The 25,322-nt window shown below is 46.6% G+C and overlaps 2 protein-coding genes across 2 annotated transcripts in view; both read right to left on the reverse strand.

The window, feature by feature from the left end:
* Positions 1 to 14,086: 14,086 nt before the first annotated feature.
* On the reverse strand, positions 14,087 to 15,531 carry CARTPT (CART prepropeptide). The gene is made up of 3 exons (XM_055791339.1): positions 15,374 to 15,531; positions 15,196 to 15,279; positions 14,087 to 15,080 (listed from the first exon to the last, which is right to left on the reverse strand). Exons 1-3 carry the CDS (start codon positions 15,515 to 15,517, stop codon positions 14,973 to 14,975), a joined length of 336 nt encoding a protein of 111 aa, XP_055647314.1. The 5' UTR covers positions 15,518 to 15,531; the 3' UTR covers positions 14,087 to 14,972.
* A 7,234-nt stretch (positions 15,532 to 22,765) lies between these two features.
* Positions 22,766 to 25,322, reverse strand: part of MCCC2 (methylcrotonyl-CoA carboxylase subunit 2) — a 37,409-nt gene continuing 34,852 nt past the window's right edge. The window contains exon 17 of the mRNA XM_055791046.1: positions 22,766 to 22,992. Within this exon, the coding sequence (XP_055647021.1) occupies positions 22,875 to 22,992 (118 nt within the window). The 3' untranslated portion in view covers positions 22,766 to 22,874. The remainder of the gene's footprint in view (positions 22,993 to 25,322) is intronic.

Below are 25,322 nucleotides of genomic sequence, written 5' to 3' on the forward strand. Positions count from 1 at the left end.
GATTCTTCATTCCCCACATACATTCACTTTTTTGCAATGTCTGCAAGTCAGTTTCAAGGAAGGGCACACCAAACAAGAACTGGTTCAGTCAAAAAGTTCAAAACATAGCATGCTTTCTCTGAACGTGTCTCTGGGGCCATTCCCTTCATTCCCTCTCTTTTTTTTACCCAACCAGAGACACTTTACCATTAACAGAGAAACCCATATTTACACCTCTGAGCCCAGACACAAACCGCAGCTGCATGCACCACCAGGCTCAGGGCAGGAATCATTCATGCAGTTACATAGCTATATATCTCTACAAGCATGCAGACACCTATTAAACACTAGATAACCATGTTTATCTTTCCTAGTCTCCTTCACAATACCCAGCTGTTCTCTCATCTCTTGTTAGGTCAAATATTCTCCAGCTTCCTCTCCTATACCTCTCTTCAGACATTCTCTATTCTCCTCTTTTTTGCTTGTTAATTGCGACAAGGCAAAAGTTGTGTGTAGCTGGGTGACCATGACCTGATTTATGTTACAATCAACTAAACACTGAATACAGGAAAAAAAGGTATGGGAGACATAAGGCAAACATCAATAAGGTGGTTAAAGATAATTATAATAAATCCTGTAATACTTTTGAGTCATGGCCCAAAGTTTCCCAGCTGTGAGAAGAGACCAAAGGCATCCCACCCCTGGCTTTGCTGCAGATCTTTGTTTTAGGGCTTTTAAGTTTTGTATACTTTTGTAAATTAATTCAGAGTGGTCACTCAGATTCACATAACACATCCTATCAAAGTTTTCACATGCATGTCCCTGTGCTAATAATAAAAATCAATAGCAACTCGGTTCTGTAGCAACATATGACGGACAGAATCAACATCTGTTAATAAGCCAGAAAAAAAAAAATAGTATTTGTAGTATTACTTTGTTTAGCAAGCTAGCAGCCTAATTTACTGAGCAATTTAAGAGCGTGTACTATTCTTACAGAATAGAGAAGCAAAAATGTGTTATTCTGCATTCCAGAACTCAGCCTGAGAGTTACAGTCTGCCGTGAGTTCTGCGTTACAATCATTTGACACATGTTGGGGTTGTGATTGTGAAAGTTGCCCGTTTACAATTTTCATTGACATTATCACAGCTAGTTGTTTTAAAAGCAACCCTTGAGCTTCCTGATGTTCGACTTGTTGCAAAACATTCTGAAGCTAACCAATAAAGTTAGTATTAAAGTTAGTGACTCTCTAGGACCCTGCAAGACTGTGGCAAGACTCCCGCATCCTGACTGCTTTAATAGCCATTCCTTCATTTGCAAACAGTTGTCCCTGGGATACCTTGCCTGAGTCACAGAATCGGCTCAGTTAATTGCTCCAGCCAACTGCTCATAGTTAACAGCAATTCCCCGGTTAAGGTTTTCAATCAAGGCCACTACACATAGCTCACAAAAATCAGATAACCACATCATATACTGTATCAGTTAGTACCATACAAAGCAATAACTTCCAATCATGCAGTGTGAGTGTATAAGGCTCTGCCATCACTTCAAGAAGGGACATAACAAACGTATTATGAATCCTCCCTTCCCGCACACTGCTTTGCTTAACTCTTTAACAGCCTCGTATTGCACAGACTGCCACTCTCGAGGTTGATTTGTCTGACAAAATACTGAACATGTCATAACGACTCCCAAAACCCCTCACTTAAGCGTTTCCCACTTGCATTCCTGCCACCAATCCCTCAGACCCCCTTTCACCCTCCCTGAAAATACAGTCAATGCATCGACGGAGGCCGGGGGGAAGGTCTAGCTCCTTTTCCAGATCTATAGGACCTGGATCAAAAGGTTTATCAGTGACAATGGAATCATTGTCCGAGTTATCCTGTTCCCGTGCTTGGTCCTGTGCTGTGAGGGTAGCTGCAATCAGTGACAGAAGCTTTTGGGGGGCAGAGGAGGTGTGGACAGAATCGCCATCGTTGACAGTGTGTTGAGAAGAGTCGCGCTGTCGGTGGAATTTACAGCCTCCTCTAGTTCAGTGCTTACACTCTTGGTGGAATTTACAGTTTCCTCTGGTTTAGCACCGTTAGTAGAATTAGTCCACACTTGGCAAAGAATAGTCAAAATTTGCCACCAAGGTGCTAAATGCATTCTCGACGCGTAGTCCCCCTCCGCGGCAGCATCATACAATTGTCTGCTGACCACCTTCATTTCTTTCAAAGTCTCTAAAGTTTCTTGACTGCTCGCCTGTCTCAATGAGTACAGATTTCTAAAGCTTCTTAAAATTTCTTCAAATATTTAAAATCTCTAAAGTTTCTTGGCTGCTCACCTGTCTCGATGCATACAGGTGTTATCCTCGGGGTTTAGGTTGTCCGCCTGGTCCAGCCAGCAAGACTATCGTTGAGCCAAGACGTCTCCTCCGGAACGCAGCCCTCTTCCACGAGCTGTCTTTTGTATCGACCAGTTCCGTCCTTATTCTTCCAAGGCTTCAGGACACCACCACAGGGGTCACCATTTGAGGAGACTGAGGCACGGACTCCCTGATCTGACTAGAAGACCCTTCATGAGTCCGTATACGTCTCTTTCTGGGGACGAAGCCCGATTCCCCGTTACGGATTTCCCACAGCTCACCTCAGCTCCGGAGGGGTTTCAGGCCGGCTCCCGCTCCCTTTCAGCGCTCCATTCAAAGTTCTGTGGGATTCGCTGCAAGTCGCTCAGGCGATTCGAGAGCCCTTCACGTCGGATCCTTAAACGGATCACGTCGGGGTCACCAATTTGCTGCGAATGAAGAGACGGGCCGCAGCTTGATGCAAGCAAGACGTCGATTTATTGTACGCCATCACGAGTTTATATATGTTTTCAGAAGCTGTGTGCTTTAAACAGATTGGTTCTTTAAGCTAAGCATTACACACTAGGCAATCCCTGATTGGTGGTTAACTACAAACAAAGGGCACTTTCATCAATTAACAGCAAGGTGTTACCTCTCCTTGGCCCATCCATTCCTCATTCCCAGCATGACTCATCCTGGTAATTGTTATCTATTCACATTCCTTGTCCTCCCAGGGTTTGTGGCCTACAAGCTCGAGCACATTCCTTTCAGTTAACTGATTGCCACTTTATGGTCCTGATTTACAGGCCCCCTCCTGCAGATGCTCTTCTGCAGGCAAATCCCAACTGCCCTGGCACATGCGGCAGTAGAGGTCTGCCGCAGAGCAAAGGGACAGTGTAGCACTTTCCTTCTCTTTTGATATGGAGAAATAGTGTGAAATGGGGACAATGGACATCGATTGTGACTGTATGTGTCTGCTCGAGGAATGTGGGTATGGTGACTGGTCATGGGTGCGGTGTCTGGTCTCATAGGCACACAGCTCTGAGGAGACAACTACAGTTTTGAGGAGACGCCTGCCCCTCTTCCTCTAACAAAGGGGAGACGGGGAGACGCTGCCCTTCTTTCTCTAACAAAGGGGCTATTTAAAAGAGAATGAGAAAAAGATGAGAGACATTCAAATGCTATCTAGAGGGAGGGAGTGCTAAGTCTCCTTGCTGGAGAAGATTGGATGGTCACAAGGACATGAATCACCTGAAGAAGATCGGATGGTCACAAGGACATGAATCACCTACAAACCTGCAAGACCACCACATTACAGGCAAAGGACTGATAAGCTAATTAACATACGAAGCGGGGTTTAGGTAACGAATATGTATAGGCGTTAATTGAATATTCATTTGTTTCATTGTCTAAATGTGAGATGGTTGGTCACTTCGGGCATGCACGCTTGTGGAGGAGCGATCCCCCGTGCATCTGCGCGCAATAAACATACCTACTTTATAACTTTCGAGTTATAGAGTCTAATTCCACACGTCACTTTGATATTTCACCTGCTGCAAATGAAAAGAAAAATCAGTTTAGAAAAAGCAGGTGAATGCTCTCCTACCCTCTCCTGTGTGCCACGCAGTTCTAAGCAGTGCAGCAGGAAAAGCAGGGGCCAAGAAAGTGAAACCACATGTTGTGGTTTAACCTCAGCTTGTAACTAAGTACCGTGAAGCCACTCACTCCCCACCACCCCCTCTGCCCTGGTGGGATGGGAAGGAGAACTGGAAGAATGTAAAACTTGCGGGCTGAGATAAGAACAATTCAGTAATTGAAATAAAGTAAAATATGATAATAACAACAACAACAACTGTGATGAAAAGGAGAGAAAAAAGGAAAAAATAATAAAACCCAAAGGGAAAAAACCCAAGTGATGCATAATACAATCACTCACCACCTGCTGACTGACATTCAGCCAGCCCCTTAGCAGCGATCAGCTGGACGCGGCAGCTCCTCCCAGATCATATACTGAGCATGACATTCTGTGGTATGGAACACCCCTTTGGCTAGTTTGGGTCACCTGCCCTGGCTCTGCTCTCTCCCAGATTCTTGTGCACCTCCTCTAGCAGAGCATGGGAACCTGAGAAGTCCTTGACTTAGGGTAAGGACTAGTTAGCAACAACTGAAAACATCAGTGTGTTATCAACATCATTCTCATACTAAATCTAACACACAGCACTGCATCAGCTACTATGAAGAAAATTAACTCTATCCTAGCCAAACCCAGGATGCTGCAGCTCAGACTCAGTGGTGTCTGTGGCTCCTTAAAGGGCATATGCCATCACACTGTCCCACATTGCACCCTGCCCTGCTGATGCTTTTCCCCAGGATGCTGACAGCAGCTGTGTGTGCTTGGTGAAACAAGTTCAGCCACAGCTGCCAAGGAAGTTTCCTTGCTCTTGCAGGAAACGTCCTTGCTTGGGGTGCCAGACCTCTGTTGCAACACTCCTGAGAGAAGAAAGCACAGCTCCTGCTGCTGAGGAGCATGGACCCACCTGGCTCTGAGGACCAGAGCAGAGGGACACCCTACCTGTGGTTCCTAGCACTGTCCTCTCTGCCACTAAGCACAGGGGAGAGCATTTCTGGATGGGAGGGACCCTCAGAGGTCCTCTCTCTGCCCTCAGCTTGCTCTCTCTGCCACATGTGGAGGGCTGTTACTTGCTCTGTGTGATAGGCGGCAGGTAGCATGAGTTCAGCTGAAGGGGAGGAAAGATGGCCATTCCTTAGGTTCCTTTTAACCTCTTCTGGCAGGAACCACTTTCGTGCCAGAGGGGCCCAGCAGGGTACACAGCGTGGTGCCAGCCTGCAAGAAGCACATGATGGTTATGGTGCAGCCTCTCAGCAGAAAGGGCCACCAGTGAGCAGCCTCTGCCAGGCAGGAACCTGCCTGAGGGAGGGTGGGAGCACAGAGGCTTCCTGGGGCCAGCCTGGAGCCCCAGGCCCCCTCACACCCCACACAAGTTCTGTTGTGAATGGCCACCAAGACCAGCCGCTGCTTCCAGTTCACCCACCAGAACAGGAAGTCTCTTCCCTCTGTGCACTGGGAGCTGCCGTTTTGTTTCAGCCACCATTTTATGGCAAGGAATTGCCACTGCCTTGCCCTGTGGCTGGCTGGCTCCTGTTCTACTCATGTGTCTCTTGGTCTCCCTCTGACCAGCTCACTGCTTCCTCTGGAGCAGGGAACGCTAAGATAGGGAAACATGTGCAGTCATGTACAGTGCTTGCAATATTGAAGTAGATACATAGAAGAGCATAAAAATATGTATAAATACATATTTTATTTCTTTACACATAGACAAACTAGTTCATATAGATTTATACGTCTACAGTTATATACTCAAGTATTGGCAAATGTCTGTGCATGTGTAAAGATACAGAAATTAAATACACATCTGTAAATGCATAGGTATGAAGTAGCGAAAACATCTTTTACTGACAGCTAATGGGACAAATAATGAAGCTTTAATGTGAATAAAAAGTAGTTAAAGTAGAAGGCAGGTTTGCCCTCCCTGCACGCACACCATCTGGCTGCAGAAACAGCAGCAGCGCATCAGGGACACCAGGACGGGGAACGTGGAACCCTCCAAGGAGCCGGCCAAGGCAGCCCTGTGGATCGGTAGGAGCACCGGAGTGTTGCAGAGCTTTTCAGCTCAGGACACGATTATTTTAAGGCAAAGAAAAGCAGCAGGCAGGATGATGGTGGTAACGGTGCTGGTGGGGCTTTTATGCCTGTGGCCTTGTCTTACAAGCCAACAAAAGAGGAAGGACTGTTACAACAAGTGCTAATTAGGAAAGGTAAATGAATTCTGCACCAGTTTAAGCATCTTGTTAGCAATGGGTTTAAGGGACAAAAAGGCCCTTAACTGCAGACTGCTCCACATGTTGGGCCAGTGAATATCTCACGTTGGGGCAGAAGGTGATCCCAGGATTTAACATGTGCATCACCCTCCTATCCAAAGGGGAAAAGGGCTGAGGTGTCTTTAAGCCAAACAGCACTCTTAGATATGCCAAGAGCGGTTTCCTCCTTTTACACAATGAACATTATTATGATGTTAAGGGTATCAGGAAATATTTTGGGCAAGAAAGCTTTGTGGGCTTCATCAAACACTGAGCTGTAAATGTTACTGCTGGCTCTGTTATCACACATCTGTGCAGTTAACGTGGGGGCAAGGATAAGGTGTCCTGGCTGCAGGCCGCTGTGCTGTGCTGGGGACTTTTTACAAAGGCACAAGGCCCTGGTTGTTAAAAACCTGGCTGTGATTTTCTGTGAGACACGAAAGGTCTGTAAAAAAGCGTCATGGGTGTAAGGGCTGAAGTGTGCAACATGCTAAGAACAAATCTATAATGTAAACAAGAAACAGGGATCAAAAATCATAGAATCACAGAATCACAGAATCATAGCATCATTGGGGTTGGAAAAGACCTTTAAAGATCATTGAGCCCAACTGTAAATCATGCCCATGATCGAAAATCCAGGGGCGGGGCAGGGTTATATTGACTATGATATGGAATATACACAGCAAAGTGCAATGTATTTCCCAAACAACATTTTTTATGTGAAGATAGCCCTGGATGACCCTTTGGCTGAAGAGGGGGCAGAAAAGAAAACTGAACGAAAATGAGAAGTTAAAGGGACATCTCACATTTTATTCACTTCTTTACTGACAGAGTCCAGGGCTACACTCTCCTAGCACACAATGCTAAAGGCTTTGAAGTCTACTTTACTGTTAGTCGTTTTCTGAAGAAATTAGTCACCCAAGATTGTAAACTCATGCATATACATGTACCCAGCCTGCATATATGTTTCATAGAGTCTTTACAATTTTTACCCACAAGCAGTCTCCCCCATGCTTTGGATATTGAAAGCTGCAAAGGTTATTTACCCCATTTTTTCAAAACTACCCAAAAGGACCACCTAAAGAGAATGTGTTTTAACACATTTATGGGCACATGAGTGGGTCACTATGACAAAATGACATGGGAAGCTTGCAGAATGCTTAGCCAGGACCAAACTGCCTATACTGTTGATCATGGGAGATGTGCTTTTTGGCAGCAGCATAAAAGCTATTTGTCTGTGTTACAAAGCAGCCCCTGATGAAAAGTTATTTTGCTGTCATTTTACTAGCGTCTGTCTTTTCATCAACAAAATAAAGCAAGACCTGCCTGGGCACCCCACATTCTTTTTTGATAATTTTGACACAAGCTACAGAATGTACCTCCAGCATCTGTACCATACACCACAGGACACCTTGAAAACCAGTCACACCACTGCCAACCTGGGCTGTGTAACAATCCATGTGCATGGAAGGGTCAAAACCTTGCTCAGATCTCTCTTTCATTCTGATGTAGTCTCTCTTTTTCAACAGAGGCACAGATTCTTTAATTTTAAACACATACACCCATAGGGTTTTCCAGATCCTCACAGGGTTTGAAGGGTTTGTGTCCACATGTTGGGCTCTGATCACTCTGCAAAAGTTATGACTGTCATTCATTACAAATGCTGACAACACATGAATGCAGCAAAAACTGTTGTGTGCTGCAAAATATCTCCACTTCTTGGTTTTTAGGTCTTTGTTAAAATGCTCTGTGACAGAGGCTTTTGCTTCATTATTTTCAAAAAATATGGCGAACATTTACACTGCTCTAATAGCTTATTTAAAGGTTAGTTTAAAAATTCTTGTGTTGGGTTGGTCCATAATTTCTGAGGCTAGCACTCCCTCATAAAAATTGTTGTAAAAGCCTTGGCTATTTCATAACCTGTTTTGCCTTGTAGACCAATGCCCAGGCATGCTTGGATCATGTCTGTCACCATAAGTTGCACTGCCATTGTGTTTGGAAGACTGTTGCATGTCCACCAAATCTGCCTGCCACTGTGCATCTGCCTTTGCCACAATCGCCTTAATTCTTTCAAAGTGTTTTCTTGTTGCTTTGTGTAAGCTGTAAGAGTCCTAATTTGCAAGACAGGCCTCTCTTCAAATTGGCAGTTTGCCTTTTAGCAGCTTCAAAAAGGGTGTTTATACCCCCACAGCTTCCTACCTCCTCAAGAGCATCATAAATGTCTTTTAACAGAAGTGGTGTTGTAGACATGCCTGCTGACGCACCACTACTAAACACATGTACAAAATACAACACTGGACTGTAACACAAATACGGAGAATGTTTATTAACAGGGTGTGGGAGGAGTTGATTGCCCGTCAGGCTTCTCCAGGCTTTTTACTTTTCTGCCACTGAATACCACTGTCACTTCCATACCTCTTTCTTTGGCTGCTTCTGGTTTGGACAGGAACACCAGGAGGTCACAGCACACTTCAGTTTCACATGCTCAGACTGCCAGCCAGAGTTTTTTAAAATGTTCAGTAGGGTTGTGTATCTTATAGACCTTATAGGAAGCACACATAGCACCAGCTTGCACCCTGTCATGGTCTTACAGGTTCATGTAAGATCCAGCAGAACCACAGGCAAAGGATGCTCCCTGCCACCATCTGCCCTCTCTGTGCCACACTTTGAAATGTAATTTGGAGTTCACAGACCCACCAGCTGGTTCTTTTGGTTGACATGCGGTTTGCATGACGTGCGGTGAGTGCAGTCGAAGGAGATGGAAATGGAGCCAAGCTACAACATCTGGACAAGGGCTCCATGCAGGAGACAAGATGCCTACAGCACAGGTCCAAGCTGCCTCCAGGAGACAAGGCTGGGGTCTGAAGGCGCATGTCTGAGTTGAAATGGGGGTGACACAGGTGGGGTGAGGGATCGGAGTGGGGAGCGAAGGCCCCAAGTAAGTCTGCTTAGGTCCCCAAGTCCCTTTTTGTGCACCCTCCCTTTCCAGCAAGGGGTGTTGTGACACCATGCAGAGATCTAGAGGTGACTTGCTGGGGGTTGTAAAGGATCACAGATCCTCTAGCCAGGCAAAGTATAGCTGTGTGCTCCAGCTAGCTTTATTTGAAAGAAAAAAAAAAAAGAGGGTGGGAATCAATCGCAAAAATGCCATTTATTACGGTTAAGCTAACACACCATGTAGACGAGCAACAGCTGCGCGCTGAGAATTTTTATTCCAACCAACACTGCCACCTCTTGTTCATCTGCGCGTTTTATTTTGCCCGGCTCCAGCCTGTGGTGGATTCACCACCAGCCCAAAGACACAGACCTCACCACTTCGGTTACACTGAAACCTTACAAGGAATAGCAACTGAGTAGATGCAACAGCATGTACTTCCACACAAGTTACAAAGAAGCAGAAAGCGTGAAAACAGCCACAAACATGTATCAGTGTTGACTGATAGGTAACTGTTTTCTCTGGTAACTCAAAAGAATGAGGTACTGAAACAAGGCGGGGGGGGGGGGTGGGGGTGGGGGGCGGGAAGGGGGGGGGGGCGGGGCGGAGCAAACCACAACAAAAACACCCAAAACCCAAGCAACAGCAAAACCGACCACCGAGCAGAAAATATCATGGGACTTTTCCAGAGTGTGAAATGTACTGTGCCATGCAACTTTATTTTCAAGTTCTGTGACTTCTCCTGACGTGAATCTCAATTGTCCTCTCAGTACTTGCCCCATCTTCTACCCCAGAGGCTGCCACCCAAAAGCATGTATTTTTCTGATGCTGCTTAATGAAGAGCAGTGCCTGTGTTGCCTCCACCAGGGACACCAAGTCTGTGAATTATGTGGAAACATCCCAGAGAAGACTTGACTGCAGATAAGCAGTGAAGTTGATCATCTTTGTCTGAGTTTCTGACTAGGTGGTTTCTAGGAAGAGGTTCAACATGCCCTAGAAGAAGGTGATCCAGAAGATGGTGGATCAAACTCTGTGCTAGGAGATACAACAGATACAACACAGGGAAATCCCACAGAAAGCAAGGAGAAGAGACAAACAGCAAAATCCAGCTATACCCCTTTTGTCCGGCTGCTTGCCATGCCACTAGTTCATTCGGTTGCAGTTAGACTAGTGACAGAGATGGGTTTTGTGCATGGGTTCCTTGAGTTCTAGCACTATATTTCTTTTTTTTTTCTTTCAGGTGGATCATAACACCATCTTGATTTAACACTTTTTTCTATGCCCTTCTCATTATGCCCCTTTGTGTTTCAGTCTTGGTGTGTACAGTAGTTGAAAAGGGGTGTAATGTATTTAGCCAGACCCAGATGCTTGATAGCTGCCAGAAGCCCCAGAAGCTGGTGAGGAGCCCAGGCCCACAGCAGTGACCCCCTGGGTAGCAGGGCCAGCAGAAGCTGCTGGTCAGCCCACTGCACAGAGAGAAAGGACCTTCCAGCCAGTTTTTCAGGAATAGTTTTCTCTTCACATATCTTTCCAGGTGGAAGATCCAATCAAAAAGAAAGTTATGATCTTGAAATGGAGTTGCCAGCAGGCAGTCAGATTCACCGTGGTTGAGTCCTAATGGGCTGACACTTGAGGCAGCTGGGCTTTTTACTTCATGCTGAATAAACACACTATTTCTGAACCATAGGACTGTCAAACTGTTTCTCAACCCTCTTGCTATCTAAGCCCAAGGCAAACTCTCGAAAGCTGCAGTGCTTGTTTTGGGTGCTCAGCTAAGCTGTGTGTAGGGCCTGTTGGTGTGTTCCCTGGCCCTTTCACTGATGTTGACTAAGACAGCCTTGCTTTCTGTTCTCATAGGTGCCCCAATCCAGCCACAGGTCTCTATTAGCTTTTCTGCAGTCTCTAGAGTCAGCAGAGGCACAGGATAGTACAAGAAGAGTTATTCCTGAATAGTCTTTCCATGACAGACAAGAACCATGCTAAGTAAGCATTTGGTCTCTCCACAGGCTGCTCTGGAAGGCTGTCCCCCTTCCTGCCATCTGCAAGACTGTACTTCTGTTTCATCCAGCAGTCTGTTGAGGAATGTGTCCTTGATGTTGATCTCATCACTAACCTCACACTCTGGATCAATGCACACAGAGAACTGGGCAGGAGCTGCTCTGCCCCTTCTCTCCTTTTGGTGGGTAAAAAAGGACATCTGCAGAACCCAGACTCTTTGCAAAGATGTGAAGCTGAGGCTAATACAAGGCCATGTTAAGTTCCTCTTGAGTGGCGTGGTCCTCAGCTGTGTGATAGGACCCAACCCTTCCATGTGGGCCAACAGAACCTGTCCTGGTGTGTGTGGGTACTCCTCCCCTGAGGCATTGCCCTGTGTCGAATTGGATTGTTCACTTTGGCCATTGTCCAAGTTATTAATGAGGATGTTAAATGGTATTGACTCCAGTGTTGCCCCTAAGGTACACCACTGACAACTGGCCTCCAGCTGTCCACCTCCCACAGCTCTAGTGGGTGCATCCTGGCAGGCACTGGGGTACATCCTGCAGGGACTGCGGTGGGCTGGCACCATTATGGGCTGCCCTCCGGGGTGGCAGGGCCAAAGCCTGACAGCCAGACCCATCCCACCCCTCACAGAGGGAGCCGGGCACACCAGGGGGCATCAGGCACCTCCCCAGGGATGGGGATGGGGATGGGCCAGGGCCAGGACCAAGCTGGCACATCAGCCCACAGGGCCCACAGCTGAGCAGGACAGTGCTGTGGGGAGTTGGAGACCAGCACCCTGTAGGACCAGTGGAACATGAGCTGAGGGCCCCATCCAGGACTGAAATGGGGTCCTGGGTGATGGGCAAGGGGAGAAGAAGACTTAAGGCAGGGGGCGGGGGGGTGTGTGTGGGCAGGAATGGCCCATGAGGCCCGTTGTTGCCCTTGGGGACATTACAACCTCTTGTTCAAAGGATACTGGTGACTCACAGAGGTATAGGCACTCCCCTGCTTCTAAAACACCATGTCAGTGTGCCCAAACCCTTCAAAAGGGAAGGTGAAATCAAATGGGTTTTTAACTGAAAAATCATGTAATCTCACATCATTGATTTTAGGAGTGAAAAATAATCAAATGCAAACTCTATCCTGACTGTTACAGCACAGGTTACCCTCCTCACCTGCTTCTTTCCATCTGTACAACAGAAATAACTGGACTGTAATATAAGTGATCATGAGCATAATCAACGTGATAACAGCCTTCAGGCTGGTGCACACAATATTGCAGAGTATTCTCATAATGACAGCATCATGCAAGTGAACCATAAATCCCAGTTTCTTTAAGTTAGGTTTTATATTTAGAATTTTGATCTTTATTTAAAGCACATTTGTAATTTTGAGCACTGTCATCAGGCAAGACAAGAACTATAAATTAACACGCAAGCTGAATCATTCTTGATACATTTTACTATTTAATGTTTCACTCCTATTTTGTGTAAATAAACCTTCAGTAAAAATGTTACGTGTTGAGACAATCTACACATAACTCAGTTTATTAAGATGGCCACAGTATCTGGGGCTGGACTGAGCGCTGAGGGGACCACTGGGCAACCAGCCTACATGCTCCATGTCTGAAAGCATCCAGCACCTAAATGGAAGTCCTTTCTATTGCATGTATGTAGTGGGGATACACACCAAACCTAGATGTTACAAAAATTATCTCATTATTCCACAAGAAATCTAGAGTAACTGCCTCTGCAGTATCTCTGGGAAATACTAGAAAGACATCCACAAGCACAGTTACCAATCTGCAAGACCTAGCACACCTCCAGCCCTGTGAATGCACGATCACACCTCTCCCCCGCAGGCCAGCACCCACCCACAGGCACAAAAATTGCAGTCACAGCTGGTTGCCACCTCTGCCTGGAAAATCCCACTGCTCCATCCCTGCTCACTTCATACCCTTTTCTCTTTGTAAAGTCCTCCCTCGACAGTGTTCCCACCATTTGCACCATGGCTCCTGCCCTACTGTAACATTCCCCTCCTGCCCCTGTCCCCAGCATGCACAGCCCCCAGATCAGTACTACCTTCCCTGTGCAGGGTATCCCCCAGCCCTGTGGCCTCATCCGATCCACCAGCCTTCACACTGTCTCTGGATGTTGCCAGCTGCTGTTTATTTTCTCTTTCTCTGGGCTAAGAAAAGCTCATCCGTGTCCTGGAAAACAAAAATAATAACAACAACAACAACACAACAACAGCAATAATAGTAATGACAATAATAGTAATAATCATAATAAACAGTGGCATGTCTCCTTTTACAGTCAGTTTTTCTGTACCTGTTTCAGCTAGGTCTGCTCATGTGCTCTTACTCTTCAGGAGTAAAGTAACTGCCTTATAGAAATCTCTTTCCTCACAAGTCTCTGGGTTTCTCATCTAAATTTGTGCTCTCTTCAGCACCAAATAGAAATCTGTTTGAAGGAGTGCTTTTCCCCCATGTCTGCCTTAACCCATGCAGCCCATCATCTCCCTACTGGTAAAAATAAAAGCAGATTCTGGCACAGACACGCAGGGAGAAGCAAGAAGTTCCTTCAGTGGTCCCTCTTTTATGGGAACAAAACACAGAGCAGCAAAGATGATCCAGCCCACAGTGGTTGCCCTCCCCTGCATTGCCTCCCCAGCCTGGTCCCTGCAGCTGGGATGGACCCTGCCCTCTCCCAAGGGAAAACCTGAGGTCTGCTGAAGCATCTGGGCTTGTCATGGTCCCTCTGGATGCTCATGGGGCAGGGAGCAGCCAGCGGCAGAGCCAGCGCCAGAAGACACGAACTTCAGTTTCCAGCCCTGTCCTGACCTGGCTGACAGCTTGACTAAAGTACACAGTAATGCAGGTGGTTGCAGTTATTTTGGAGTAACCCTCAGCCTGTCCCTCTGAGTGCTAGAGATTCCAGTGTGTGAAATTAAAACTTCTTCCAAAACACTGTCATCAGAACAGTGACTTTATTAACGGAGACAAACAAAGGATTAAAACATGTTATGAGTTTGAGGAAACACACAGTGTACCTGTGGGGGACAGACATTTATATACATCAGTTCATTGTAGAAACATGAGCATTTTGGTCTACATGACTAGGATATCCCCTGGTAGTTTGCAACGGATCCAGACAGCTTCCTCTCCGTGGTGGCTCCAGTGAAGCAACCGATTTCCCCCGCCAGCCCCACCCCAGCCAGGCTAGTGCCGGACCCCTGAATGCCACCCGTATCCCCTGCGGGGCTTTCTCCAGCGCAGGGTGAGCGCGGCTGGAAACCGGCGGTGCGGGTGGATACTGCTGGTGGCTGGGTACTGCTCCCTCCGGGGTGAGCCGAGTTGAGCCCTCTCAGCTGCGGGGCAAGAAAGAGGGGGTCAGGGTGCTTTGAACACATACAGCCCACCCCTGCAACCACCCAGGGGATCCCCCCGGGCCAGCCCCGCCGGCCGGCAGTGGGACGTTGCTCCCCGCCACAGGAAGGAGTCGGGCATCCCGGCGGGGCTAGCCCCGCTCCCGAGCACGGCTCGGCACGACCCGACTCTGCGCCGGTATGGCACTGCAGCTCCCGGTGCCGGCACCTCTACTGGGGAAGGCACGGTCTGGGCTTTCCCTGCATGGACAAAATCAGATTGGGAAGGAGGGGAGGGAGGGGAAGGGGTGTGGGGAAGAGAGAAAGAAAACAGCTCCACGGATGTTGGATGTCACGGACGGCGTTACACGGGCGACGCGGGGGCTCCTCGCTGCGTTTCTCGGGCGGACGAGCCACGGGAACTCTCCGCCACCGCCCCGGGCCGGCACGTCGAGGCGGGGAGACGCCAGTGCCTGCGCTCCCGGCGGCCTGTCCCGGGGCGGCCCCGCCTACAGGCACTTGAGGAGGAAGGAATTGCACGAAGTCCCCCGGGGGCAGTCGCAGAGCTTCCCGATGCGGGCCCCCTTCCTCACGGCGCATTGCTCCCCGGCGTCGCACTGCGGACGGCGGCAGGCGGTGAGAGGCCAGTCGCCGCCGGCCGCCCCGTCCCGCCCGGTCCCGTCCCGTCCCGTCCCGCCGCCGCCGGCCGCGACGTCCCGCCGGGGCACTCACCATGGGCACCTGCCCGAACTTCTTCTCGTAGTGCGGGACCCGCTTGCTCTTCAGCTTCTCCAGCACCTCCTGCAGCGCCTCAATCTGCCGAGACACCCCACAGCCCCCGTCAGGCCGCGCCCGGCCGGCCGGCCGGCGCCCCCCCTGCCCCGGCCCCGGCCCCGGCCCCCCGCCACACCAGCTCCTTCTCTCGGGAGGCGCCGCCGCCGCCGGGGGGCCCCAGGTCGCGGGCGCGGCGCGGCGGGGTCGGCCCCTGCCCGCGGGCGCCCAGCAGCAGCGCGGCCGCCACGGCGCAGAGCGCCAGCGCCCGGCAGCTCTCCATGGTGCTGCCGCCCCGCCGCCTCCGCCCCGCCGCCGCCGCCGCCGCCGCCGCCGCCTTTATAGCGCCGCGCCCGCCCCGCCGTGCGTCAGTGCCCCCCGCCGCCGCGCTGCGCCTCGGCTCCGCGTGGCTGGGCCCGGCCCGGCCCGGCTCCGCGTGGCTGGGCTCGGCCCGGCCCGGCCCGGCTCGGCCCGGCTCGGCTCGGCTGGGCCCGGCTCCGCGTGGCTGGGCTCGGCCCGGCTCGGCTGGGCTCGGCTGGGCCCGGCTCGGCGGCCTGGGCTCGGCCCGGCTCGGCTGGGCTCGGCTGGGCCCGGCTCGGCGGCCTGGGCTCGGCCCGGCTCGGCTGGGCTCGGCTGGGCCCGGCTCGGCGGCCTGGGCTCGGCAATATTCCTCACGGCTCCGGCCTGGCACCGCGCAGCGCCCCCGCTGCTGCCCGCCGAAGTGAGTGCCCCAGCGCCATTCTAGCCCGGCGCGGCGTCCCTCTGTCCTGCACAAACGGAGGAGCCGTCCCCGAAAGCCGCCCACCCGCCCGCGCTATGTCCCCCACCATGGCGAAGGCCCGGGCCGCCCTCCTGTCGTGGGAGGGGGGTGGGAGGGTCTTCCCTCGCCCGTGGGGGTCGGGAAGGAGGAGGGAGAGGGGGGCCGGTTGGCACCCGAGAAGCAAGCGGAGGTTGGGACATGGAGACCAGGCTTGGAAATCAACGCAGGGATCTGAGAGGAGGGAGAGTTCGTAGCCTGTGGGCTGAGGGATAGCACAGTGTGATGGGAGGAAGAGCCAGGATGGGAGGATTAACCTGAAGGATTCAGGGACAGGGAGAGATACAGATGGTGAGCAACCATCTGATGAGGGTGAAATGCTTGAATGAGGACAGGTGGGATGGCCAACAGTGCAGGAAGGCTCAGGGCCACCCAGAGCAGGGTGAGAAGTTTGGTAAAGGGCCAGGATGAAAGTAATTGCTGGTACTTGGAGCAGAACTGTGAAATGGTGCTTGAGGCCAAATACCGTATTACTGAGGAGGTGTTCAGTGAGCATCATCTAGCCTGCTTGTGAAATGAGGCCACCTCCTTTTGGGGAGAGAAAAAGCACAGTTGCCAAAAGGAGACCTAGCATCAGTGCACTCATCTCCATTCAGCCTTTCCTACTGATGCTTGGGTCTGCAAGCTTGGTGGCCTCATGTTTATCAGCACCGTGGATGAAAAGCTCCCTGGCAGGCACAAACCTGTCCAAGTCTCATGGTTATGGTGGGGACAGGAGGAAGACAGGAGCATCTTCCCCTACTAAGAAAAGCAACAGCATGCCAAGGAGAGCATGGATGAGGGGCAGCGCTCAGCCCTCTCCAGGATCCTGCCTCTGGGCCAAGGATGGGGTGAAACAGGGGGAGCTGAGCAGCCACTTCGCTGGCATGAGACCTTTGGTTCCCTGACATGACAATTGTGGGGACAAGGAGGCAGTGAGCAGGGTCCCTGTAAGGAGGCTCAGCTCTCAGCTCTGCAGTGGCACAGGGATGTTCCTGACCTCCAGCCAATGGCACCAGGAGCTGGGCTGTGTCTCCCTAGGTGAAGGCTGGATCGTCTGGAGAAAGAGTAATTTGGAAAACCTTGTTAACAAAACCTTTCTAGCAGGTTGTTTGTAAGGGAGCTAGAAACAGCCTGAAAAGGCAAATCAATGTGAGCAAAAAAGAAAAAGAACTGTTTAAAGAAAATTAAAAAGTCTCAGGGACGTACTGTTCCAAACAGGTAGGCAGTGTTTAAAGGGACCGAGAGGACTGTGGCTTAACAAGTAATTTTCAATGGCACCATTTTGTTTGAGGCAAGAAAAAGACTCCAGTCTCTTCAATGATCATGTTGCTTGCCTCCAGAGCTACACGTTCACTTCTTGCTCTTATGTCTCCCACACATGCCTAATGATCATCACATCCAGCAAAGGTCTCATTTGTAATTGCCACTCAGAGTAGAGATCCTCTGTGTGTTTGTACGAATCCTCCAGCCTCATTTTGCCACAGGGAAGACTAACATGTCAGACACCAAGCTGGTGGCAAACCACTCATAGTGAATCCCACATCCCAGGCTGGAGCAAAAAATGCAGCTATGTGAAGTACTGGAAAGGATGGGCTTGCCGGAGTGAAGTTTCTTAGAGCAGAGAAATAACGTGGGCTAAGAAAAGCACAACACTTCATACGGAGAGGCAGATATATAGCAGCATCTGCGAAGCCTGACCAAAAATTCAAGCTGTATTTTATAGTACAAGGATTACTCATGCAGTGTTGAAAACACCACAGAGATGCTCAGAAAACATCACTGTTTTCTTTCCAATTTGCACTTCTACTAGAAAGCTGAATTTGTCACTTTCCCAGTAAAATTATTGTTGAATGTGGAGGCAATCACACATTTCTGTTTCCAAAAGTCATTGTACTTGGCTACAGACACTCTGAGAACCATGCGTTTCTGTGGCTTTTACTGCCTGTATCACACTGTCTCCACAAATATCACTGTCCCCTGCTGCGTATTCAGCTGTTCTTTGTCTCCAGCACTAGAGGGTAAAAAAAGTCATAGGATGCAGGATAGCTGAATACTAAATAAAAGTGTCAGAAGCTACCATGTCAAGGAGCAGAACAGGGTCAAGGTATAAAAATGCAAAATCACTGTTTATCACTACAGAAAGGCAGGTGCTTTTTGACAGCATCAGTAGCCAGTCACAAGGCATCTGGCTATGAAATTAGGGGTCTGTGCCAGTACAGAGCTCGTGTCCAGATAAATCTACACAAAATGCCGTCAGACCTCAGACAGTCTGTTGTAGCTATGCATTAATTCAAGCTTGTCAAAGTTAACTAACTTTTTCCATAAAAATGTTAGTGCAGATGAGGTATGAACAAGACACAGCCAATGTGCATTAACATCTGTACATCAAATGGGTAATTTTTGAATGTGTACATGGTATATACGTCTCGTAATCACACCCCGCTCTTCCACCACAATCAATTAATTGAATGTACTTCTAAAAGCAGGAAAATAATGGGTGTTTCTGTTGGTGCTGATATCAAAATAATGGAGTATCCATTGAGCAGTTTTGATGCATTTATGTGTTCTAGTTTTGGCTTGATGTAGACATAGGGTCGGCAGGATTTTATGACTACTAGACCACAGAGATTAGTGTGAAACATTTGTTCAAGTGCTCTACTGAATCAGAGACATGAAAGTGGACATCCGGCTTTAAGTGGATACTTTAAGGCTTTGCTGAAAAGCAGCAGGCTTTTATAAGTGCTTTGTTGAATTGCCTTAATTTATAAACCTCAGTTTAGAAAAAAAAAGTTAATATAGTATACCATCATTAGTTTTCTGAATCAAGACATTTCTTTGGCTGAAATTTAGAACAGTGAAGAAAATCTGAGATAAATCAGGGTTCTGCCACATTTGAAGCAATAATAGAGTCCAGAGGCATACTTGAAAGGTATCATCTGTTTCAGCAGGAGATACCAAATCATCCTGATGAGTAACAGGTTGGAAAAATGCCATCTAAATAAAAGATGGGTTCTTACAAGAACAGCACATACACAGATGTCAACACAAACACTGAGGCTACAAATCCCCATTAAACTAACCCCAGAATGGGTGGAAGAAGAGTGGGAGCAGGCGCCCAGTGGCTTCTCCGAAATTACATTTATAGGCTCACCATTTCTGCAGCCCGGCAGGCTATTGCCAGAGGCTGTTCATAGCCACATTTCAGCCTTGGAAGCAGGCATGCAAGCGTCACAATGATCGTGTACCAGAGGCTCTGCCCTTGATGTTTGTTACACAAACTGCCACCAGTTTTGGTTGGTGGCTGGATTGTGGCTCTCAGTGGTTCCCAGCACCTTTCTAGTGCCATGAGAATAAACACAAAAAGGGCAATAGGTAGGTTTTCATGATCCATTCTGAATTCACCATCTCAGCCCAGGTAATTTGGGAAGCACCCTTGGTCCTGCTGCAGCAGGTCCTAGCAACAGGATGAGCAGCTTAGCCTACCTCATTCACAGCTTTCCACTTCCTCTATCAAAGCCTTGGAAAACACCCTCAAGGTCACAGTATCATCCTTTTTTAACTCCTTGTACTCAAATGTTGATCTCTTTTAAATAGGCCATGTCGAGCTACCAAAAAGAGCTGGAACTAGGTAACCTCTTAGCCTTGCCACTGCTCTGAGGCAGGAGGGAGGCATACAGCTGAAAGAGCAATCGCTGAGGTGAGAGCAGATGGGAGAAGAAAGGACCCCTGGCAGCCTAGAGCACCAAGTTCAAAGAGCTGGTCCACCACAGCTTGTACACTCAATATGGCAAAACCTTTTTCCTTGTTCTTCAACTTCTGCATGAAAAGTCAGTGTCACCCCAAGTATCATCCTTTCTGCTAGGTAAAGAGGTTAATGGTTGTGAACTGCTCCAATACTACAGTGAATAGGCAACATGTAATGGAGACAGGTAGGACAAATCTCGAAGTAAGACACCCACAGCTCTTACATTGCTTCTCCCATCAGGAATCTTCGGCCTTTGCAGTGGCAGCTACCTTTTATTTACATTTATGTAAGATTTCTTTTCATCAAACATCCAAAAGACATCCTGCTGGTAGAGAAATGGCAATGGGAAGTGAGAAAGAATATGCAATGCAGTCCATGCTATATAAACCCAAATGAAAGTGTAGCAGTGTAGCTGCCACTGCAAGGGCATAAGAATCCTGACAGCAGAGGCAACCTGAGCTGTGGGGTGACTGTTTCAGGACAGTATAAATGTTATCTACCAACATCACCAAATGGTATGAGCACAGGGTTCAACTCCTCACTCCTGGTGGGTCTGCAGAGAACGAGGCGTTTCAAGTAAACTTCTTGGTGGCAAGAGGCCATCTCTGCCATCAGAGTGACATCACGCACAACAGGCATTGCACAGTCAGTGCCTACATATGAGGCACAGCACGTTAACCTGCAAAAGCTTTTCCAAAATAGTCGGTCTGCTATGCAGTGGGGGAATAAATCACTAGTGGTTCCTTGAATTGTTCCTCTGCAGTCAAGGTCCCACGCTGTAACCTCCTCTAAGCAGAGTGTGTCGACAGGATGCCAATCCTGTGCTGATTAATTTCTTTTAAGAAGTTTAGAAAAGGTAAATACTATTAAGGCAGAATGTTCTTACTTATTCAGAGATGCATCTTGACTTGGCTTACACACATACTTAGTGGAAGAAATTTTGACAACCGCAAATAACTGTCCTTTCAGACACAACAAGCAATAGGGAGTTACCATTCTCGGAAGCATGAACCTTTCCAAACCTACTTCCATTATCTGTAGCCCAAGATTATCTGTTACAGTCTTCAACTCAGAATGATTTCATTGCCAGTCTCACTGAAAGAGTATATTCCAAGTAAATATTATTTTGATCAGTTTTCTTAGCAGAAAAAGGCAGTAGTCCTTACAGCTTTGGGAGTAACAGAATGGGGAAAATCACCCCACATAATTTAGAGCAGAAGGACAGCAGGTGCCTGAACTGATCAACTCAATACTGACTGTTTCTTTTTACTGGAAACCATAGCAATCATTTCAGGGTCTGAAACCTTTTTTCTCCCTGGGTATATTTTATACATACCTATTCAAAAGTAGGGTATTTTTAAAGGCATTTCAGAAGTCCAGCAACCATAAATAATGTTGCTGTTCTTTTGGGATAAAGAAATCCCAGGGACATGCCCAACGTGTTTACAAATTCATGTAGTGAGACAAGAACAAGAATCAGTGGCACAAAAACACAGCTCTGTCCCTAGTTGCCATTTACTGTGGTATTTTAAACTACTGCTCTCTGCTAAATATATATTTAATGTACCAAGAACATGCATGTGAGTATGACAGTGAGAATACATGTGTGCAGACCTACAGAAATAACGTTTCTAGTGGTGCAAAGCACACCAGATTTTGGATAGGTTTCTTCTCAATAAAGTGAGAGAGAAAACTGGTCTTTTAGGTGCAATGTAGAGGTGTACCAGAGACCCCACAGCTTAACATATGCTGGGCTGTCTGTATTCTGCATTGCAAATCCACATTCCAAAGATTTACTTCATTTTCACTTTTACATCTGCCTGTGACACAAGTGAGAGGGCTAGTAGCTAGCAGACCTTCCTTCCACCTGCCGAGTCCGAGGGTAACTCCTTTGCCCCACAAGTCTAGGAAGACTACAGCTAGCATATCTTCCAGGATAACTACTCATACTAGCAATCTTTCTTCTCCCCACAGACCAGCACAGGATAGGACCTCCATCCATGTATATTAACTCTTCTTGGATGTGATTCTCAGTGAAGAATATTTCTACCAATGGTTATCTGGGCATCTTTAGGGCAAAACTAGATAAAATCACTTCCTAGTCCCAGCTAGGACAGTATTTGCCTCCTTATTCTAGGCACACTACATGCCAAGCATTTAGTTTCTATACAGTGCAATGTTTCTAAAGAGAACAAATGAAATGGCAGACACTGAATTCTTGACAAATATTACACTGCAAAAAACTATGATAAATAAGTAAGATTAACAAAAGCACTTCAGTATCTCAATAGCCCTAAAGTGAGTGAGGTTCAGGCATGTGCTCCAGGTGAAGCATTGATCCATGTGGGAAGAATGCTGTGTCTTTCTGAAACTGTAATTGCCACAGGGATCACACAGCATGATGTTGAAACACCTTTGTATCCAAGCCCCGTCCTCAGAAGCGCTCTCCGCAACCTCCAGCTCCCACAGATATCAGCATATGTTCCCCAGCTCTTCCAGAAAACACTATGCATCCATCAGATTCTCTTGTTGTTTTGACTTCAGGGAACCACACAGAAGAGCAATGTTTTTTTGGATGAAAGCTAGAGAAAGGCCAAAACGCCCCCAATGGCATGAAATCTGTAATTTCATGCTGTCTTGAACTCCCTGGCTGCCCTTACAGCACTTAACTTCTGCAAAAATTATTTACTAGCAAATGTGGATTTTTTTTCTTTCTTGGATTGCAAAAATGTTTTGCATTTATAGGAGACATAGAAGAATTAAAAGAAATAAAGGAGCTGATAAGCAAAAATACGTAGCTTATTTTGAAGATTCTTTTATATAAGAAATAGTATCAGTGGTTTCTTGTCAAACATTAAATATAATGCTAGAAGTTGCAGCTTATTCATGCAATGCAGAGTTATACAAGTACTTTAAGTGACTGATCTCAAATCACTAACAACCGTTGAAGCACTGAAAACAAATAATTACCACTTTTCCATTAAAAATAGCATTGTACAAATCTTTATTTTTTAACCACCTCAGCATTGTAGTTAGTTTGTTCTCCAGCCCCAATTAAAATATACAGAGGTAATTCTGATAAATGTGCATTTAAGTTTACATCCTGAAAACTCCAAATTCTGTCTTCTTCGTAGGTGCATTTAATGCTGCACTGAGACTGAGGCCCAAAACTAGTCTTGTGTCAGCTGGATCAATAATTCCGTCATCCCATAGTCTAGGAAAAAGAAACAACAAACCCAATCAGTAGTAATAAGGAAATTAACATATACAAAGGGTAGATTTTAAAGCATATGAAACTGGAAATAGTGGTACTAGAGAGAGTGGACTACAGAGCTAAATTATACTTGAAGCCATGGAGTTAATTCACCTTAACCATCAATGCAATTGTATTACTCTGTGGAATTTGTCTTCTGGAACAAAGTATAAATTTTGGATAAATTAAGAATGTCATGTCTACATATTTTAGATGAGATTCTTCATACTTTCAGTGTGAAATCGTTGCCTTAGATAGAAGAGACCCTCTTTCTTTTTTTAATATTCACATGGCAAATGACCTTTTGTCCATGACCTATATTCTTCTATCAAGAATGCTAGTATTTTAAGGATTATGTCACATCATTATTTACATTATTCAGGTTAGTTCAGCTGCCAGATGAGGATGATACAAGTGCTTATTCTTTCATCATTTAAAGACCCAGAGTAAATTTCAAGTATTTCCAGTGTTGGTTGTGTTTACTTTTTTCTGAAGTCCATTTCTAAACAACTGTAAGAAAATACCCTCCTTAACCCAGCCCTAAAGGCAATTAAATTATGAATGCGCAATTACCAAATTCCCAAGTCCCCAAAATCACAAACACTTGTAAAGAGTCTCTTTGATATTATAAAAAAATTAAAGTATTTGTGGCTTCAGTTCTCAATGACAGCTCCATCCTACCCAAAACAAAATCTATGTCAAAACCCCCAGTAAGCCACAAAACTGAAAATACTGTATAACTACTACCTCCCCAGCAAGATAAACAAGATACCACATTGCTCATTCACAACCCAGTCTCACTTAAATAAGCATGCATTTTAATCAGGGTCTGGACAAATTATGCACAGTGTCTCTGGTTAAGACAGTGATGCTCTTCTTCCATCCCATCTTTTCCCAGAGATACTTATTTTGCATTATTTTTTGAACTTCAGTGTTGGCTAAGGTTAAATTTTCCACAGAAAAAGTATTTAAAAATGCAAGAAAGGGTCATGAATATGCAGCTAAGACTGACTCTACCAAGAGATAGCACAGCCATTCCTTTCTATTTGAAGTTTCTAGCTGCCAATTTCCTATTGTTTGAGGATTAATTGAAAACAATCTGTTAGACAGGAGATGATATATTTTGCACTCTTCTTTCAACACTAAATGTGCCAACCTCACCCCCAAAAGGAAAAAAGGACTGCAAACTGTACATAAATACATGCTGATAAACTCAAGGCAGTAGCAGACACTTTTAAGTGTTTTCAATCTTTCCTGTATTTCACCATTTGCTATGAAAGTCACAGATATAAATAACACATAAAATAATAAAAATATGAAGGGGTTGACATTGTGTGCTTTTTATTTTCCAACAAGTACACATATCTATCCTAGGATGCACAAAGTGGAACCACAATAAGGGACACCTTAACACGATGAGGCACAAAAGATCAGACTCACCTTAAGAGCCTGCTCTCCAGCTAGCAGAGAGAAAAAAAGATACCCAACTCAGAAAGAATATTCTACTATAAATACACCTTATCATAGTACAGCTCCCCAAGTAAAGGAGACTGTTACCCTAAACAGGGCACAAGAGCAACACTGAAATGCAAAAGGAGAAAGGGGTTTGGAGGAGGGAAGAATTCATTGTTAATTGGGCAAAATTATGCTGTTTCTTTTTTGGGACTGAATATAGAAGTTTGATTGAAGAAATTTTGACACTGTGGTAGCTGTGGCACTCACTGACCTGGCTCTGCATATCGACTTTTTTTAATAAACACTTGCCATTAACTTCTTTAATTATGAAACACATCGAAACTGAATGAAAGAATTCATATTTCTTAAAAGCATTTAATAAATTTGCTAAGGACCTGGGGAGGGCAGGGATGAACTGAATCCAAAAGAATTACCAGTTTAATGGGGTACCTTCCAAGCTGCAACTTTCTAGTGACTACAACTGTAACAAAAACTTCCAAGCATGAAGTACATTTTATTGGCAGATTGGGTTTTTTTGTAAATGCTCAATTAGCCTATATTGACAATCACAAAGATTTTATGTTCGTGCAAGTCAAGCTGCTTTCATACAGTCACCCCTGGCTTCTGCTTCTCTTTGTTTAAAGAAAACTACATTCTCTACTGGGATGTAACATTAATAATTAAATTATCTATTAAAACACCATTGCTAGAACATGAGTCACAACCACACTCATAAAATATTTGTAACTGAGATCTTGTGAGTAAAAGAAATAAAGTTCCCAAAAATAAAATGCTCATGTAATTTGTAAAGATGCAAACTGCTAAAATCCTTTTAG

This window comes from Falco peregrinus, chromosome Z, assembly GCF_023634155.1.
Source record: "Falco peregrinus isolate bFalPer1 chromosome Z, bFalPer1.pri, whole genome shotgun sequence".
Taxonomy (NCBI): Eukaryota; Metazoa; Chordata; class Aves; order Falconiformes; family Falconidae; genus Falco; species Falco peregrinus.